At 41.1% G+C, this 20,042-nt stretch overlaps 1 protein-coding gene across 27 annotated transcripts in view; it reads right to left on the bottom strand.

Moving 5' to 3' along the window:
• Positions 1-20,042, bottom strand: part of LOC137431577 (myocyte-specific enhancer factor 2A) — a 171,005-nt gene that overhangs the window by 11,394 nt on the left and 139,569 nt on the right. For 13 of the 27 annotated variants that reach the window (XR_013624139.1, XR_013624142.1, XR_013624141.1 and 10 more), the window contains 6 exons: positions 18,567-18,704; positions 10,331-10,529; positions 7,904-8,148; positions 5,450-5,476; positions 3,591-3,711; positions 2,523-2,643 (listed from right to left, as the gene is read on the bottom strand). Coding sequence is in view for 19 of the 27 variants with exons in the window: in XM_078782128.1 (XP_078638254.1) it covers positions 2,523-2,643; positions 3,591-3,711; positions 5,450-5,476; positions 7,904-8,148; positions 10,331-10,529; positions 18,567-18,704 (851 nt within the window). In the remaining 8 variants the exon portion in view is untranslated. The remainder of the gene's footprint in view (positions 1-2,522; positions 2,644-3,590; positions 3,712-5,449; positions 5,477-7,903; positions 8,149-10,330; positions 10,530-18,566; positions 18,705-20,042) is intronic. The other 14 variants (XR_013624147.1, XR_013624148.1, XR_013624146.1 and 11 more) reach the window with 3 other exon arrangements.

Below are 20,042 nucleotides of genomic sequence, written 5' to 3'. Positions count from 1 at the left end.
TGTTTGGCTTCGGTCTGGCCACTCTGCCATAAAGCCCAGATCGGTGGAGTGTGGCAGTGATGGTTGGCATTCTGGACGTTTCTCCCCATCTCCACACAGGATCTCTGGAGCTCAGCCAGAGTGACCATCGGGTTCTTGGTCACCTCTCTTACCAAGGCCCTTCTCCCCCGATTGCTCAGTTTGGCCGGGCGACCAGCTCTAGGAAGAGTGCTGGTTGTTCCAAACTTCTTCCATTTAAGAATTATGGAGGCCACTGTGCTCTTGGGAACCTTGAATGCAGCAAAGATTTTTTTTTTGTAGGTTTCCCCAGATCTGTCCCTCGACACAATCCTGTCTCTGAGCTCTGCAGGCAGTTCCTTCGACCTCATGGCTTGGTTTTGCTCTGATATGCATTGTCAGCTGTGAGGCCTTATATAGACAGGTGTGTGCCTTTCCAAATCATGTCCAATCAATTGAATTTACCACAGGTGGACTCCAATCAAGGTGTAGAAACATCTCAAAGATGATCAAGAGAAATGGGAGGTACCTGAGCTAAATTTCAAGTGTCACAACAAAGGGTCTGAATACTTATGTAAATGTGATATTTCAGTTTTTTCTTTTTAATAAATTTGCAAAACTTTCTAAAATCCTGTTTTCTTCTTTGTCATTATGGGGTATTGAGTGTAGATTGATGAGGGAAAAAATGAATTTAAACGATTTCAGTATAAGGCTGCAACATAACAAAATGTGAAAAAAGTGAAGGGGTCTGAATACTTTCTGAATGCACTATATATGTGTATATATACATACATTTGCATGAGCAGTAGCTACCCGGTGCTGCCCGAGGGGGGGGGGGGGGGGTAGGGGATACCCGGCCCTGCCTGGCTGGGTGAGCTTTGGAACGCATTGGACATTGAAAAGCTATGAAGTTATTGACCTCATGGTGGTTACTTTTTGCCTGTGGGCTGGCGGCTGCACTGCCTGACCCCACATCCCAATATGCCCTTTATATTGGCCTTTGGAAGCCTCAAAACGGATGTCAATGCCAATATGTGGTCGTTTTAAACCTTGCCCAAATTCTAAATTACCTCCACCCAAAATTTGGGGCCTGCAGGTGCTGCAGTTTGGCTATGAAAAAAAAATAATGTACAAACACTTGGAATATATATATATATACTCGTATATATATATGGTGAAAAACAGCTGATGTTTCTTCGATTATGGTAAGCGTCTTGTTCCAAGAACATTATGAACGCCCCTCGTTTGCACAAGGAAATATGAAGTTAGCAAGTCAAGCTCAAAATATTAATCAGCATTATATGTTCATTGTATTATAATCATGCCTTTTTCTCTACTGTCAAGTATGAACAGTTGATGTAATGGCAGAGCATGTCACAACAGAACACAGATGGTCCATTAAAATAGTTCCGCATCACGAGAGATCAAACTAGTAGAATAAAACTTTAATTATTGTATAATTACCATTACGCTTCAATCCTTACAAACTCCATGGTGTATTTTCACCTCAATAAAAGTTGTATGTATAATCAGGGTTAAATTTTCGGTGGCCTAAAATCTCAACTGCAACCTGTCCTCCTGGTGCTTCACATGCAGGGAATTGCATCCTAGAGTGTACCATCCTTTTGGATGGGACGTAAAGTCAGCTGTTCTGTCTGCTATCTCCTGCTTGTGGCAGTTGAGGATCTCGCTGCACCTTGTCTTCCCTTGTTTCACGGAGAAGCTTGTACATGTATTACATGTAGGGCAAGGATAATGCAAGAGACCAATGTACTTGGACAGCAGCTGATAAATGGACTGATGAACACCATATGTGGTATGTAAACTCAGGATCGCAGAATCGAGAGATTATTCTCAGATGGGAACATAATAATAGACCGTTATACACCAGTGCCAGTATACTTGGAATGGAGGGAGGCGGTGAGTGGTGTGACGTACCTGAAAATGGTACAACTTGACGGATCCTCTCCTTCCACCACCCCTATCTGTCTACATTCCCACCTAATACTTAATACACCCCTAATCCCACCCACCTATTACCAACCTCCATTCATTTTTTTCCCCCACACCTAGCTTTCATTCCTTCTCTATCCTATTTTGTCCTAATCTTCAGTGGCACAGTCACCCCCACCCGACAATGATGTAGGCAATCGACACCAGAAACCATATTGAATGTTTGGCTTGAACCCGACTGCAATCCACCCCCAATCCGCTATCCCACATTATAATCTTCAAACTCATCCAAAACTCAAATCAAAGTTTTGAGGACATTAGTTTCAATAAACTTAGCTACAAAGACAATAACAAAGCAACAACATTGCAAGGAAAAGTTGCATGCTGTTGCTAATTATCTGTTCTCCGTGACAATGTCGGAACGCAGTGTTACACAACTTTAAGAAAAGTGAACAGGATGGATTATTTTACAATTTTTACAATGCTATAAAAAATGACAACACAAAGATTGATGGAAAAAAACAACTAATCAAGGACCAATTTCTACCCAAATAACACAAAGCCAAACATACCCTAATGCACCTAGCAGAGGAGTGAGCTGTGCTTGGCGATGCCATGGCGACGATGTGCCACCCAAGGTTAGGGTAGATGCTGGAGAGAGTGCAGCCAGATCAGCCCCGGACAGACCAAAATCTGTGTTGTGGAATAGGGTGGTGGGAGGAGGGTGCAGTGTGGTCTTCACTTTTATCCACCACCAGAATTTACATGTAAGATCACAACTGATACTTGTTGGTACACCATTAACTAGGAAGGTTAATTGATGGAGTTAGCATATCATTTATCCAAACCAAATAACATATTTGATGATTGGAAAGTCTGAGCTGACGAACTACGATCTTTGTCGCCCTCTTGTGACAAATAGAATAACACCATGGAAGGATTAGAGGACTTAGTGGCATTACTCAGCACAAAGATGACTACGATGACATCACAAAACAATAATTGACAAAACATCACAAAAAAGCTTCAATAATTCCAATGAAAACTAGAACGGCATTCTGCAGAGAGCATACTTCCACCAGGCTGATTAATTTACGTTTTGTATCCCAATGATGGGTTGGATCTGGATCTGGACCTGAACCAAAAGCTAATCGGCTTGTTCTTGTCACTTACCCAACTCATCCACAACCTTTTGAAATATCATGCTATATATAGTTTTTGACCCAATCACTCAATGGTGAAGAATCACTTTAAAATTTCAAAAACTCTAGTATCCGGATCCGAATCTTCACCAAAATCGAAACGATTAGTCATCGTCACAAACCCGAACACTCCACCAAGTTTTGTCCGAATCTGTCCACAACTTTTTGATATATCACACGATATACATAGTTTTTTGCCCCATCTCTCAATGGTGAAGAATCACTTTGAAATTCTCAGATCCAGATCCTTATCTGGATCTTCACCAAAATCTAATAATTTTATCTGTGTCACATACCAAACCTCTCGATCAAATTTCGGCTGAATCTGTCCACAACTTTTTGAGATGTCCTGTTCACAGACAGACAGGCAAACAGACAGGGGTGAAAACATAACCGCCATCCACCTTCGGTGGCAGAGGTAACTACACATCCTCATACCAGCTCCATAAGCAGCTGCCATCGCAGAGTGGAAGCCGGCGAGGCTGGGTGGAGGCAGACTTGGAGTAGCCATGGACACAACCGGTGTGGACAGGTTCTGAGGACTTAGTAACCGCTGGCTCTGTGGATTAAAGAACAAATAAAGTCAAATATTCCGTCTATATACAGTTTAACATGAGGGGCAGTCAATAAGTAACCTTAAAATATTTGTCACAACTTGTTTATTTCAAGTACGTGTGTAACAACTGTTATTTTTCAACATAATCTCCATTGCGTTCAATGCATTTTTTTCCAGCGCTTTACTAAGGCCTGGATTCCTCGAGAAAAAAAAATTTTTGGGCTGCTTGTGGAAACATTCATGCACCGCCTCTTGGACCTCTTGGTCGGATCGGAAAGTGGTTCCACCAAACGCCTCTTTAAGTGGCCCAAAGATGTGGTAATCCGAAGGTGCGAGGTCTGGCGAGCAGGGTGGATGAGGAAGACACTCAAAATGCAGGTCCTCGATTGTTGCAGCTGTAGTGTGGGCAGTGTGGGGCCGAGCATCTTCATGCTGCAGCAAAACACTGGTAGTGAGTAGTCCACGACGTTTTGATCCGATTGCTGGTTTCAGATGATTTTTAAGGAGGTAGCTTTTTTGATGCACTGGTGACTGTGGTCGCTCTGGGCATGTAATGCTCTACAAGTAGGCCTCGGCTATCCCATAAGAGCGTCAGCATCACTTTTCCAGTGGACGGCTGTGTGCGGAATTTTTTGGGCTTTGGGTGAAGTTGAATGGCGCCACTCTTTGCTTGCCCTCTGTTTCTGGCTGAAAGTAGTGGACTCAGCTTTCATCCCCAGTCACCACATGCTGTAAGACAGTGTCGCCTTCTGTTTCGTAACGTCGCAGAAGTTCTTCACATGCATCCACTTGCCGTTCTTTCAGTTTGGGTGTGAGTTGTCTCGGCACACACCTTGCAGACATTTTGCGGAACCCCAGCACGTTGTGAATGATATGGTGTGCTGAACCATGGCGAATGTTCAATTTGGAGACCACTTCATCCAGACTAATGCGACGGTTTTCCCTTAGCACGCGCTAAACTCCTGCAACCATTTCTGGTGTGTCGGCTGTGTGAGGCCGTTCCGAGCAAGCAGCGTCTGCCAAACTGGACACTCCACTTTTAAACTTCCTGTCCCAGTCGTACACCAGTTGCAGCGATAAACATGCGTTACCATATTGCATCTTCATTCTGCGATTGATTTCACTGGGATTCACACCCTCACTTCCCAATAAACGGATGACAGAACATTGTTCCTCCCTTGTGCATGCTTCTAAGGGAGCCGCCATCTTGGAACTGCTCTACTGACGTCATACGCTCAATGTTGCCAGATCTAAAACAGGCAAAACATGACTCTTACCCATAGATATAACATATGTCGTCTACAACTACACACATTACATTCTCGAATTTATATCGCCATTTTAAGGTTACTTATTGACTGGCCCTCATACAAGCCTCGCTGTATATGCAGCAACTGACACATGCTAAGACCCCGTCCAATGTACCATTACCGCATGAAGGTGCAGAATCCCAATTAGTTTTGAATTATATTAACATGGAAAAGTAATAAATTCCATTTTTCAAGGTCAAGTGACTCGGCATCTATCACAAACAGTCTTCAAACACATGCTGTTAGTACGTCAGGAAAACTGGCATGACATTGAGAAAATTCTGCAGACATGCTGGAGCATTCCAAGTAAATAAATAAATTAAAAACTATGGAAACTTTGCCATCGTGCACTTGTACGTTTGACAATGGAATGTGTTAAAGAATTCAAAACACACTGCACTTTAATAAACTCACACACCACTAACACTCACCAACTCCAGCTCCGATTCCCCTTCAAGCTGCATCAACAGCAAGGGATGAATACAATTTGTTTTTCCACTGTTCAGTATCTGGTTTACATTTCATTTCAAAGTGTCGAGCTCAACAATTTGAGGGGATAACACCTCGTTTCCAATCTTAATATCCAAAACAAGCAAAAAAACCTGTACCATACTCTATATACAGAATGTTGGTGCCGCCTAAGCAGTTTCTTGCCAAGGGTTATAATGGGTGGTTTGCCGTTGCCTTCCCGACGTTGCTTGTCCTCCATACTCTGTCCTTTTAAATGCTGAGCGTCAAGCAAGGAGGCAACATACACTATATTTAAGTCCTTGGTATGACTACGGCCGGGATTTCAAACACCGACTTCCCAGACTCAGAGCAGACGCTCTAACCATTACAACAACGAATGTGGTTGAAAAAGGCCTTTATTTATATTGGTTGGTGAAAAAAAGAAAAGAAGGCAAAAAGCCCAATAAGTCAAGACAACCCAGTATTGATGTGCTGGTTCAAAAGATGCATCAGATGACATATGTGTGCGTATATACATATATATATATATATATATATATATATATATATATATATATCATGCACAATAGGGAAGGTGAGCAGGGAGGTTGAGGAAAAGAAAAAAAAGCAGAGGAATGTATGAGTGAGTGAGAGAGAGAGAGTGAGAGAGAGAGAGTGAGAGAGAGCGAGAGTGAGAGAGAGAGAGAGAGAGAGAGAGAGAGAGAGAGAGCGAGAGAGAGAGCGAGAGAGAGAGCGAGAGAGAGAGCGAGTGAGAGTGAGAGTGAGAGAGAGAGAGAGAGAAAAGGGGGTTTGGAGAAGATTATCTATTTCGTGTACGTAATATTTACAGTAGATGTTTTCAATTGTGGTTGAAACACAAGAGTTATCTAATCATAAAACTGACATTAAAATGTGGTACCAGCAGAGGGAGATAAATTGTACATGACACCGTCCTTCAAGCCGGACATGAAGCTCGTTCATTTTACCAGCAATCACGTGGACATTAAATATCCCTCAGTGTGGGTCTTTGGGTCAGTAGCATGATCTAACCAAGCTGAAGTGCACAGTATTGATATCTCAGCACTAATGTATTTATAAACCAACTATACATTTAAACCCACCAATTGCAGCACGCAAGTGCTGCCCACGTGAGACAAAGCACGAGACGATACTCTTTCAGAGACAACATTAAGCTAGCTATGGTATTTCCTTCCACTCGCATAATATCTTTCATAATTACAGGCCATTGTGTGTGGATTTATTATCTAACCGAAATCAAAATTCTCATCAGCACATGACTAAATATTTTACGATTCTCCCCTTCTCTGACCTAAATAATAAAAACTATGTAGTCTCAGGGGCCATATACGTATGCAAAAGAGGTGGCATGGGGATAATAAATTGGGAATAAAAAAAAGAAGGGAGTATTAAAGGGAGACGTGAGAAAAAGGAGGGGGGGGTGGAAGAGTAAGGGAGAAATTGGAAAGGGAATGGGAAGATAGGATGGAGGGGGAAGAGGGGAATTGAGGAAGGGGGGTGAACTTGCTTTTGAACTGAATATTTGATCTATTTCCAACTCCACAATAAATCACCACCCTGGTGTTTTGCAGACACTATCAATGAGTACTCTGTCATTAGGAGGGATTTTTAGACGAGCATCACATCAGCTAACATTATCTGGTGGATGTTAAAGATCCCAAAGCAACTTTCTAAAATAGTAGGCCATTGTGTTGCCGGTACCTTGGCCGAATTCCAATTTCCTGCCTTAACCTACAACACCCTGAGACGGTGTGGGAACCTATCCATGGTTGGTTATTAGCCACGAGAGTGTGCGGCCCTGCTAGACTTCTGCAAAGGTGTATGGGCTTTACAATATGTCCACGGAACCTACAGAAAACGATGCTAATGAGCAAGCCAAACACATGTCTACATGTGTGTTCAAACACCAAAATTGTATCACGCCATTAAAAACAAAAAGAGAGCCTTTTGTGATGTCCGTGGAACTATACTATAAAGTATTACTACATTTCAATTTTTTTTGCATGCAATAAAGTATAAGCAATGTTAAATTGCCCTAAACAATAGCCATCTGTTGCACACGTTTTGCAAGCCGGGCAAGTACTCCATTGCAGAGCGCTCTGCCCGGGATGCAGCGTCACCTCAATGAGAAATCGGTTTGGAACACATAAGCTGCTGGCACTGTGCTATTTCACTATTTCTGTAAAAATGGGAAGGAAGATGGAATTTCCCAAAGCTGACAGGCTTAAAGTCATATCGACAACAAAATTGGGGAAAAGACAAATAAGGGAATTGAAAAATAAGATGGAAAAGGAAAGCAGTTGAGAAGAGTTTGAGGGTTTATGTGCAAGGAAAGGTCACAAGCAAGAAGTTAAAGGGGAAAGAAACCCTGAGTAAATACCAAACATTTGGCTCACCAATGCCGTTGGGAGCAGTCCTGTCTTGTTCGTCGGAGGAATCAGAACGCGGAGGTCTGGCTTTGTCATGGTGAGTGTCCCAACACCCATGGTTAGTCCGAGAGAGGGGTTGGCAGGTGATGCGGTCTTGCGGAAGGCTTGCTTGCTTTGAGCCAGGGTGGTGGGACTTGGGCCAGGACTTGCAGTGGTAGGAATGCCAGAAGAGACCAGCATAGGAGATACACTGGATGTTGTATAGCCGTTGCCTAAAAGCAATCAAATATGGAAATTGGGGGGATATCACATGCCCAGAAACCCTTGCAGAAAATATTGAGATCTTGCATACAAGGTGGTGTCAAAAAAGTTTTTCTCTTTGAAAGTTTCAGGGCTCATAAACATGAAAAAGAATGGGTGACATTGGCTATAAACTACAGAGAAAATGTACTACAGCTGTGTTGAGTTTCGCTTCATGGTCAAAGAGAAAAACTTTTCGGTCAAGAGAAACCTTCCACCCCCCCCCCTCCCCCCCAACACCTCCCTCGTTCCCCCTCATATGTTTAAATAGATAGCAACGGTCGTCTGGAACTCTCCCAAATTCTGGCACCATCTCAAAAAAGAAAAATTATTTCCAGATTGAAAATAAAATAAAAACAATCAACAATTATTGCACAGAGTTTAACACTTTTGCTTACAATGAACATTTTTGTTAGCAACAAATGAGTTGATTTCTCTGAAAAATACATCTCGCCTTTATTACCCCGGGTGCAAAGCGAAAAGCGGGGTTAAGCAATTGGTCCACTTTGTCTGTCTGTCTCGACGTCGGTCTGTGATTGAGGAACAACTTAATTTCAATGTAATGTTATATTTTGAACACTATAGAACACAAATCGGAAAATGAATCGAAACACGGACGTGCAGTTCAACAGTACATCGACTCTGAATTTGGCAAATTGTACAGAATCTCATCCCAATCGCACATGCACAGAGAGGAGCAAGTTAATTGTTTTAGTCTGTCTCCTTGTGTCTAGAAGGCAAACAAATTGAAAATCATTTCAAATATGAAACCTACTGTTTTTAGGGACGTCATATAGGACACACACAACAGACGTGAATAACTAATTGTAAGTGCTAAATAAGGTGGTGTATAAGACGGTGCATCAATGGTGGTAAACTTCCAAAAAAGTTTTTTTTTTTTCCTACAGCCTTCAAAATCTTTATTTTATTTAAATTTAATTATATACTTGAACACTGTAGAACACACATCACCGTTTTACTACTTCCAAAAACCTCCAGTTCAGCAGTTCTTGGACAAAATGTTATGCCATTTCATGCCATTTTAACCAATAATATTTGCCACTCTCATTCTCAGCATTTGGGAATATTGAGATTCAGACAAAATGGTGGCTCATAGGAAATATATATAATGCTCAGAAGTGCAAAACAAGAGTTTAAATGACCCTTCCCATGTCCTTTTTCTCAAAACTTGTGGATAAGTTGTTCAATGAACTCTCTAGTTACCTTCACCAATGAGATGGATGGAGATCATGTTTTTTCTCACCCTTGTTTGTCTGTCTGTCTGTTTGTTTGCTTGTGAGAAGGATATCTCAAAAAGTTGTGGGCAGATTCAAACGAAACTTGGTGGACAGGATGGGTATTGACAAGGATGAATTGTTTAGATTTTGGTGAAGATCTGAATCTGGATACTATCTATTTTTAAAGTCATTCATCACCATTGAGTGATTGGGCTAAAACGATATATAGCATATTTCAAAACATTGTGCAAGAGTTATGACTTAATTTGGTGGAAGAGTTGGGTAGGTAATAAGAACAAGCTGATTAGATTTTGATTCAGGTCCGGATGCAGATCAATGCATCCGGGGGAGCATATATATATATATATACTCCCAACGGCATTGGTGAGCCTATCAGTGGGATACAAAACGTAAACTGTTCAACCTGGTGGAGGTATGTGCTCTACCGAGTGCCATTCTAGTTTCTACATGTATCATATGTAGAGAGGATAAAATTGTGCAACACATCTCAACTAGGAAGGAAATTCAATAAATCATTCACCAAAAACAACACACCACCAATAGGCAATAAGAGCAAATGGGATCTCTATAGACATCGGGGTGGGGAGGGTAAAGTGTGGAAGAAAGATTGAGAAAAAAAAGAAGAGAAGGGGTGTGGGGGGAGAGCAAGAAGAAGAAGAAGTTGGGAGAGTAGAGAAGAAGAGGGAATGGAATTAATTTATATTAGGGGTGTAGATGATCCTAAACTGTCTATCTGCAATCATGAATACTAATAGTGAAGAAAGCAAAACTGGTTAAACTGTTGTTGTACATGTCCTTATGAAAACTGGCAAAATTAATTGGATTTGCAAATCCACATCAAGAAACAAGGAAATCTCTTGGTATACTCTAGTCTACACCGTCTGCATAGATGTACCTGGAGTTCCTAAGCTTGCAGGACGTGGTAGCGTAGGGGAAGCGGAGTGATGTTGGTGGGACGTTGGGTGCATTAAGGTCTGCGGTGTCAGTGTGGGGCAGCCCATGGATGAGATCCCACCGAGGGTGTACGAGCACAGGCCGGAAGCATCCTCAGGCAAGGATATTGGCATGGCAAAAGAGGATGCGGGCATCTGAGGCTGAAACAAAAAATCGAAAAAGAGGCATCAACTCTTCTGAAGTCATCAAAGTATAGTACACACACATATGTACAGTATATATATATATATATATATATATATATAAATCGAGTTGTTAGTATGTCGTATATGTATATGTATATAGCTTGTATGTTCCCTTAAACATCAACTTATATACAATGTACAACATGTAAAAGAAGCAACCAAAATTAATGAAATTAATCGACCTTGGTTGGGCCTGGCTAATTGAATCATTGTACAAAAGTGGAGATAAATGGGCCTGTATAGAACTTTAAAGGGGCCAAATATTTGTAAACAGAAAAAAAATTGGTGGAAGTTTTTGACATCCCACCCTCCCCTTATGCCTGCGCTCCATTTCCCACCCACCCTTCCCTGTATGTTGACCCTATACACCCCTTCCCTCCCCCTCCCACACCCCACCATAGTTCTTTGTATGCTCACTCCTCACACACATTAACTCCCCCCCCCCCCCCTTTTCTCTGTGATCTTTTCTTATGATCTCTATTTCTCCTTTTCAACATCCCCAGCGTGTCTTCTTTCCCCAAAACTCCCCAAATTCAATTCCCTTTCCATTCATCCATTTTATTTCTATAAACCTGCCCTATCCTGCCCTCTCCCCACCACACTTGCCAAACCCATTCCATCATCCATTGATATTTTTTTTATATCTACACAAACGCTTTACACCATTTATAATTCCTATAATTCATTTATTATTAATTAACAGCAAAGGTATAATTCCTTGATTCAGAGAAAGAGTCCATATTTGTTGGGTTTGTAGTGCAACACAAAGATAACAAAATAGTGCAGGCCTCTTATGTCCTTCCACACACATTTGAGCTTGTAGTTCAACAGTTGTTGGTGGTCGTGCTGCTGGTGGTGGCGATGTTGTTCAAGGCCCTCCCAAACAAATAATTAAGCAGAGTCGAGAGATGCAGGGTTATTTTTTGTATCAATTGAAAGCCAAGTTTAAAAATCTATTGCAGAGTTGCACACTTGAGAGCTTGAGTCACTTCCTGTTCTTTGTTGTGCTATTATATGACAGCTGCTCAACTGTTTGTGGAGTTCTTTCTCATTCTTTGAAAGTTTTGAGAAGACATTGGCGTTTGCGTTTCGCTTTAACCCGTTATTTTATTCAGTACAAGGCTCTGTATCATCCTTTAAATTAGAAGGCCTGAAAACCATAAGCAAACATGAATAGCTTATGGAGAATTCTTTTCATAACCCAAATCGTACAAATAATTTGTCGTTTTCTTGTTCTGACAAGGAAGATTCAGAATGACATTTTGCCTGTGTGGTGGGTACGAGTTCTGTTGGACTTCATTGTACAAAACGAGAGGAGATTTCCCAAGGATGAACAAAAGTTGATAAACATCAGCTGTAATCCAGACAAAGACGAGGTAAAGCAGAGGTATCCCTTTCCCTCTCCATCATCCTCTTATGACATCCCAAGCAGCTTCCGGCTCTTCTACAGGTGCGTCAATTTCAAAATCCGCCATGTTTTGAATTAATGCCTGTGCCCCAAACCCCATGATGGATGGCCTGGGCCATCATCCCTCCTTCCCATTTTCCTCAACACCAAAAGAATCAAGGAATTGTATCTCGATACTGTTTCATCATGTAATCAGAATTGTAAACTAGGGGAAATTTTCAGGCAAACATCAAATGCAATCATGCTGAAAACAAGTCAAACACCACAATCCAATCATGAACCAGATTTAGTGGTACCGTCAAATGAAAGAATTACTAAAGTTCTACCTGTTCCTTTAAGGTGCATTCCTACTAAAAAGGGTGTAAAGTAGAATAACAAGAAGGATCAAAGAGTAATTCTGAGTGATTGAAATTTCATCAGTGCATCACTCGAATCTTGACTTTAACCAAATCAAAATGGTGCAAAACAACACAAATAACTTGGGATACTTTTGAAACTTCCTGACTTTATACCTTCCCCCACCTCACCCCCACCCTTTCTCTCTTTTATAAAGTTTTGAGGAAGTTTCTTTAATGAAGATCCGAACTGAGTAGCAACGAGCTCATACATAAAGCAAAATCACAGCAGCAACCTTTTTAGCTCACAGTACAAGTGTTGAAAAGTAAATAAATAAAGTATTAACACATCTATATTATTCAAGCTGAGGTTGGTGCACCTCATACGTGTTGCAGAGTACGGAACATACAGTGCAGTCCAATTGTCCAAAGTGTCATGGAATGCTCCAGCCAAACGGCCTCAAATAATATATAATAAAATGCACACAAGGGCAAATTTATTATTTATCCGTCATTTACCTAAATATTTTACAGAGAAAAACAAAAAAACCTTTTATAAACAAATTGTCACTTTTATTTAGCCGTATGATCGATATCATTAAAATGCTTATTTCTAAGTTTGTAATCGGAACTTCTCTCCAGCCAGTGCCGTATATGAACAGAGTCGGGCCAGCCTTTGATCTGCTCAACTACCGCCGTGATTGGTCGAGCCCGCGTCACGTGGTTTACAGGCGCCATTTTGCATACCACCTCAGCCGAGCAGCTTTCCCGCTGCACCCATTCCGTGCCATTGCTTCGTGTCGTTGCATATTTCATTTGAGTAATATTTCAATAAAATCAACCCATATGGTGTGTTGTGCCGCTTGGGGATGTTCTGTTAGACCAGGACAAGGTCGTATAATGCACAGATTTCCTCGAGACAAGGAACGAAGTGCTATTTGGGCGGTTAAAATACACCGAGTTGGATGGAATCCATCACCTTACTCATATTTATGTTCGGTAAGTGAAATCGCTTAATATATATTGGTTTCAAATCAAAAGTGACATGACACGTGTGTATTAGGTCTCTGGTGAGCTTAACATTTATTTAGTCAACCATATATATATATATATTATACATATTCCCTGTAACATTTTTCGTGTACATATGCAGTGTATAGGGTATATATATATATATATATATATGGGATTATGTATAATAACTGAAAATCAGGTATTATACATAATCCCTTATTGCACATATACCCTGTAACATGCACTGTTTATATATGCTTATATACCAGGAAATACTTGTTTATGACGCAATATTTGTCACTGTTTGTGTCAGTTTCCTGAGTAAAGTGTTCTTTGAAAACGTAAAACGAACGTATAACAACTTTGAAAACGAAAGTATAACATTTGTGAACCCAAGCTAATTAATAAAATAATAGACATTGTACTTTCGTAGCATTATGGGAATATTGTATGTTACTTTTCCAGATAATAGATGAAAACCAGTATACAAGCTCCATTTTATCAAATTACAATTTCATGCCAAGAGAAATAAAATTTATCAGTATGCTGTTTGCAGCTGACAATAAATCGTGTGCCGCGACAGGCAAACAATTCGTGTGGATAAATGACGCCGCTTGCAGATTTTATTATTCCAATAACAAACAACACGTCACTTTAACTTGAATTAGGCCAAGTAAAAAAAAAAAAATGTTTCTCGTCCCCGCCCGCTTCCTTTTTGGTCGCCGCCTACTTTTATTTACTATTTAATACTTTTTTTTTTTAATATATACTTGTTTTTTAAAAATCGTTTTGCGAAGAAACTCGGTCTAAAACTTGCCGTTTCCGGGCGTTTGCTGATCGTATCTTGTGCATTGACGATCTGAACTATTATGGATCCCGCTCTCGAACGGAACTTCCTGGTTAATACATGCTCGGCTTAACGCAGACACTTTGTGCTAAAGACGGTCAATTCTCGCAGCGGTTGTGCACTGGGCAAGTGCAATTTACATGTAAAAATCTTGCATTTCATCTATCTATAATTCCAGTAATCTCTGTGTGTGTGTGTGTGTGTCTGTGTGTGTGTGTGTGTGTGTTTGTCTGTGACCGCTGTTTCTCGACAACTACCGGTCCGATATACTTGAAACTTGCCAGGTATATTGCTGGGGACCCGAGGATGTGCCTTTTCAAGGTTTGAAATTAATCGGAGAAGTAGTTACCGAGCTATGGCGATTTAGCCGTTCGCCGTTCGCTTTGGCTTTGCGAATGGACCAAACCATTTCATGTAAATAGAGGGGGGGGGGGGGTTTCTGTGGTCGTTGCGAATGGACCAAACCATTTCATGTAAATAGAGGGGGGGGGTTCTGTGGTCGTTACTGCCACGTGGTTTCAAAGTTTTTTTTTGTTGTTGTTGTTTGCACGCATGCTTTTTTGCACGCACGTACGGGCACCCACGTACGGGCACGTCCTAGTACTTTTAATGGTACAAATTTGAGTAGGGAATATGACGATATTCGTGTGTGTAAGCATACGTTCGTCGACAAAAGTTTTGAAGTCTTGGTTCGCGAGATCAGTTGTAGACGAGAAGCGAACGTTGAACGATCTCTTCGCTAAATTTGCCAGTGGAGAATTTGACGATGGAGATGACATTGGTGATGGATACCAAACAACGAAAGTAAGTTGGTTAGAATGTTTAAAATGGTTCTCACTTTATGGGTGACATGTACAAGATTGACATAAGTCTCACTGGGATTTCTTACTTTAATATTTATGGAACAGACCATAAGATAGACCAAGTCCTATAGTCATTAGTTTCACTATGTGGGGGGAGGGCAAACTGTTGATTAAACATATATTATTTAGTCCCACTTCTGGTTTTGTAAGAGGGAAGGATCAGCCTTCCAATGAAACTACAGTAGTTGTTTTTTAGGATTTCATCAATCTTTTGGTCTGTTCTCTGAGTAGTCCCCAATATGAACAATTCTAGTACTATTAGTGTATTTATATTAAACAAGGACACATACCAAATTTAAACATTGTCATTGTTTATTTTTTGTTTTATTCAAATATAGTTTGTCCGGTGTAACACATGACATGTTCCATTGATTGATTCTATTCATATGCCATTTCAGTTAAAACATATATTTATTTGCTAATTTGGAAATGAAATTGCAGGCCTTTCGGTAACAATCAACACTGGCATGTTTCACATTACATTGGACAAACTATAGAGTCTTTAAGTCAGCCACAGTGGTCATTCAATTCATGGCAGCCATCTTGGAAAAAAATAGCAAAAAAAATGAAAATAGTAAATAGTAAGGGCCTCCCTCCTCCTTTTTTCAAAAAGGTCCGGACGAGAAACATTTTTTTTTTTTAACTTGGCCTTAGTTGTTCCTCATTAAATCTGCGACCAAACAGTAATAACATCGATTCCCTCGTCACAGAACTACAGGATTGCCACAATTGACATACATCTCGCAGTGCCAGCGCGCGAAGTTAGGTATGCAACATGGCACCAGTATTTCAGTTGGCCAGACTCTCAATATACACGGCACGGCACTGTCTCCAGCTATAGGCGCCCGCGGAACGACGTAACTTCCGGTTAGTGCACCCTTCGCGACAAGTCACGTGATTCGATACGTTGAAAACAAACCACAAAAGGGCACGTGTTACAGCCGGAAATTATGGAAACGGTGTAGGTTATTTGATCATAACTCGCTTAATTCTTGTCCGATCTTTAAAATTTTAACTTTCCGACAAGCTAGAAGTAATTCTCTTTCTAACAATTTAAAGTTTTATGAAAAATAATACGAAATGTTTGTATAGCCGCCGACGGAACTACGTAACTTCCGGTTAGTGCTCCCTTCGCGACAACAGTCACGTGATTGGATACGTTGAAAACAAACTACAAAAGGGCACGTGTTACAGCTTATTTCCGGTAGTCTCGCCCTCACCTATTGCTCCTGTCGCCCTAAGATATGTGTGATACTATGTAGGCCTAGTTATGACTAACCCTTCCATATAAGCATACCTATGTCTCGAAATGTCTATAAGTGTGGAATAAAAACTGAAAATCAGTGAAAAGTTTTGAATAACTCTCGTCATTTTGTTTTACGCACAGTGAGACGCTGCACTTGATACCGAGGCAAGAAGAAGACCTCCCGATGTGTGCCGGACGCGCAGCGACTCGAGAGGCATGTTACGCCTTTTAATACAAATATAAATGCGATCAGAAATGTAAAGGGGATACTTACCAGTAACCACACCATAAGAGACAATACTGCAGTTGAATACAAAGCGATATTCAGGAGATCCGCCAGAATGAATGTTGGTGCCAACTGACACAATTATTTTGAAACCAAGTGGGAAGGCGGCAGGCAATGCGCATGCGTGGCAACCAATGTGACATCAGCCTGGATATTTATCAATACCGCAAGGTGGAAGCACGCCTAGCCAGCGAGCTGCGACTTTTGTCCAGCCAGTTATTACTGGTTATGTTATCAGTACCGCAAGCGGATATGCGGTCTATACAACAACAACAACCGCAAGGTGGAAGCATGCCTGTGTGCTGATGCCAGCGAGCTGCGGCTTTTGGCCAGCCAGTTATCGATCGTGATCTGAAATGCTGCACCAAGGTACATATGTGGATTTATGGTAATAACCACTTCGTAACAAGATAGTTTGTATGAACATAAACACTATTTATGCCCGTGATTTTCACGGGTTACCGCTAGTCGAAAATAAAGGAGATAGCGGGACGTTTGGACCGATCGAGTCAATTCGCACCCTCGACTGTTGAACACTATGTAGCCAGGTGGTAAAATACGTAAATTCGCACCGGAAGGTAACATAGTCCCGCAAGAGTTACTGTTGGCCACGCCCATTGGGAGCAGAAATTACGTAGGCTGTGTGGGCATGACGGACACTGGGAGTACGTCGGCCATTACTTGCTGAAAAGCTTGCACATGAGGCCGCGTGTCGTGCTATCCGAACGAGGGAGATATCCGGAGGAGATTAGTGTTGGTTTGATCCGAGAAACAACACATGTTTTGCCACTGCCACTTTTTACCATTGCCACTCTTGTATATTTTTCGCCTATTTTGCCTTGTCTAGTTACCACAGTGTGATGGTGACCGTTTGTAAATTGCTGATTAAAATTCCACAAAGTTAAAATTTTGTGACTACACCAAAATCATTCCAGTTGAGTAACCCCGAGTGCATTTGTGTGTCCAAGTTTACCAGGCAACAATTATATCTACATACGATTGGCAAAAAATACGTGAGAAGATGGTTAATAATTTTTTTTGGACAAAGAGGACACAAACCCATTTCTTTGGAACGCACATTTCTGGTTAATAACCACTTTCTGCAAAGTTGGAAACTGTACCATTAACAGTGGTAAATGTTGTTTCGTTTCCGGCAAGAAAGCCAAGGAAAGCAAAATCAGTTTCTGGGTTTAAATGTAACGATGAGGAAATGAGGATGATCCGATGAGGGGTTTCACTGTACTGTTTTAAAAAATTACAGGAGAATCTCAGGCCCCTCAACAGACCCCGAGCCCCAAGGCAGTGATGACTATGATGATTATTATTATAATGTCCATATGCCTGTTCCACTGCTCTCTTCCTCACCCCCTCCCCCAACCCCATCCCTCCCAGAAAAATCGAGTTGATAAACTTACCAGATCGACTTGGTGGCATAATGGTTCGAGCATCCGGTCCAAGTCTGTGAGGTCGGCGGTTCGAACCCCGGCAAAATCATACCACCTCCTTACTTGATGTATGTGCTGCTTCCTTACTTAATGCCCAGCATTTTAAAAGGATATAGCATGGACAAATAACCATAGGTTGGCAACAATTGCACAAGCTTGCTGGGCCTAATTATTTCCTCATCTATTGACATTCCTTATAAGGGAACTCATAAATCCCAGATGAAAGTCATCCTTACTGTTCTCTATGTTGAAGTGTATCATGTAGCACCCCTCCAGGTGGGAAACGGTATTACAAGTCCCCACCCTTTACGGTACAGTGTTTGTCCCCACGTTTTCCAGTACAGCGAGGTGTTTTGAATTACGCAGCAAGAGGTATTTTGAATTACACATGAATAAGGCTAATAACATAACCCCCATAATAGAGCAGGTGCTTCTAGTCACAATAGTACAAACTAGCTGATATACCGATCAAGGATGGGTGATTTTATGGTAATATCATTTGCCTCCTGCACTGAAGTTCTAATTGTTACAGGTTAAGCGAAGCATACCAAAATGCGATGCTTGCGCATCATATCATCGAATTCTTCATTTATTTTCTTGTACTTTTCCTCCGTGCAAGGAGTCAGCACGTAGGCAGATTCCTGTTCAGGGCTCTCACATCCTTTGTTTTCCTTCTTGTTCAGCACCTGCCATTTCACCAGGAAACATGTGGCAGGAAGAAAAGGAGAGGAGACAGGCGAACATCTTCAAAGGCCAAAAAAAAAAAAAAATGCACAAGCTATAGAAAGAAAAATAGACAGGAGATAAATTAAACCAAAAGGGAATACATCGTTTGTCTAAAATATCCAGTCTCACACCTGATGGTTCACCCAGAAGTAAATAGTTTCTCCTTGGCAAATGGCAAGAAAGCTTAGAAGTAGCACATTTACCTTTGAATTGTAGAACCTGGGTTCAATTTCATGTCTGACTACAAATTGTCATGGTGTTTCACAAACTAGGTGTTACATCAATTTTTACACGGTCCTTCAGAGGACACGTTACACCAGCTATATCTACATTTAGATTAGATGCATTAAAGACAACAGCAGTATAACTCAAAAATAAATAAATAAAACCTGATTGCATTCACTATCGGGAAGTTAAAGATTAATGTACATTTTAAAAAAAAGAGGAGGCCATTGTGGACTGGTACCCTGGCTAGTATACTCAATTCCTGCTCGAGACTGAGGACTCCTTTGGTAACATTCTGCAATGGGGTTGCGACCTGTCCAGTACATTCTTGGCCATTGAAACATTCACGACTTTGGTGGGCACCTCAGTTGCTTTCCCCTTTTGGGAATATAGGAGCAGGTATTATTAACATCCCCTTTGTTTAAACTTTCCATTTCCTTTGTGGATGGCGTTAAATTTTGGGATGATGGTATAAATACTAGTATAGATGATGGTATAGATGATGGATGATGGTTAACTAGTATACTAAAAATATGTTAAAGGTTGCTTGCATTTAAGAGCAGGCGAGCTATCGCCGGAACCATGGCCAAATTCCTGCCCTGACCTTAGTCGAACGTGAAGCATGGTCAGCCGGTTCGTGAAAGACTTGGGCCAAGCATCCCCCAGCGAACCCCACAAGAATGTGGGAATAACTGTGGCCATTGAAGAAGATTTCAAAAGTTTTTTCTTGCATAACCTGGAACCTGCCATTTAACTTTTAATGGGATAGACTCTTGAATCTATCCAATTAAATGGACGCCATATATTAGTATTTGGTATCACGTCCTTTGGCATCATGCAGTGCATGAACCCATGAAGGCATCATATCAATGATATTCTGGATGATGGCCTGATCCACATTTTACCAAATGTGTAGATTTTGTGTCAGCTCTTGTAAGTGTCAAGTCCTCAAATTAGAATGGCTGAAATGATCTCAAAATTTAAAGTCAAAATTCAAAAGGAAAAGTACTACAACTGATCCTTGAATTTTCGTACCATTTAGTATCAAATGCAACTTAAGCTCATTTCCATGG

This window comes from Myxine glutinosa, chromosome 7 (genome assembly GCF_964187855.1).
Source record: "Myxine glutinosa chromosome 7, kmMyxGlut1.1, whole genome shotgun sequence".
NCBI classification, from domain to species: domain Eukaryota; kingdom Metazoa; phylum Chordata; class Myxini; order Myxiniformes; family Myxinidae; genus Myxine; species Myxine glutinosa.
Note: the sequence above shows the minus strand (reverse complement) of the source record. Positions and strands in the feature narration are given on the sequence as shown.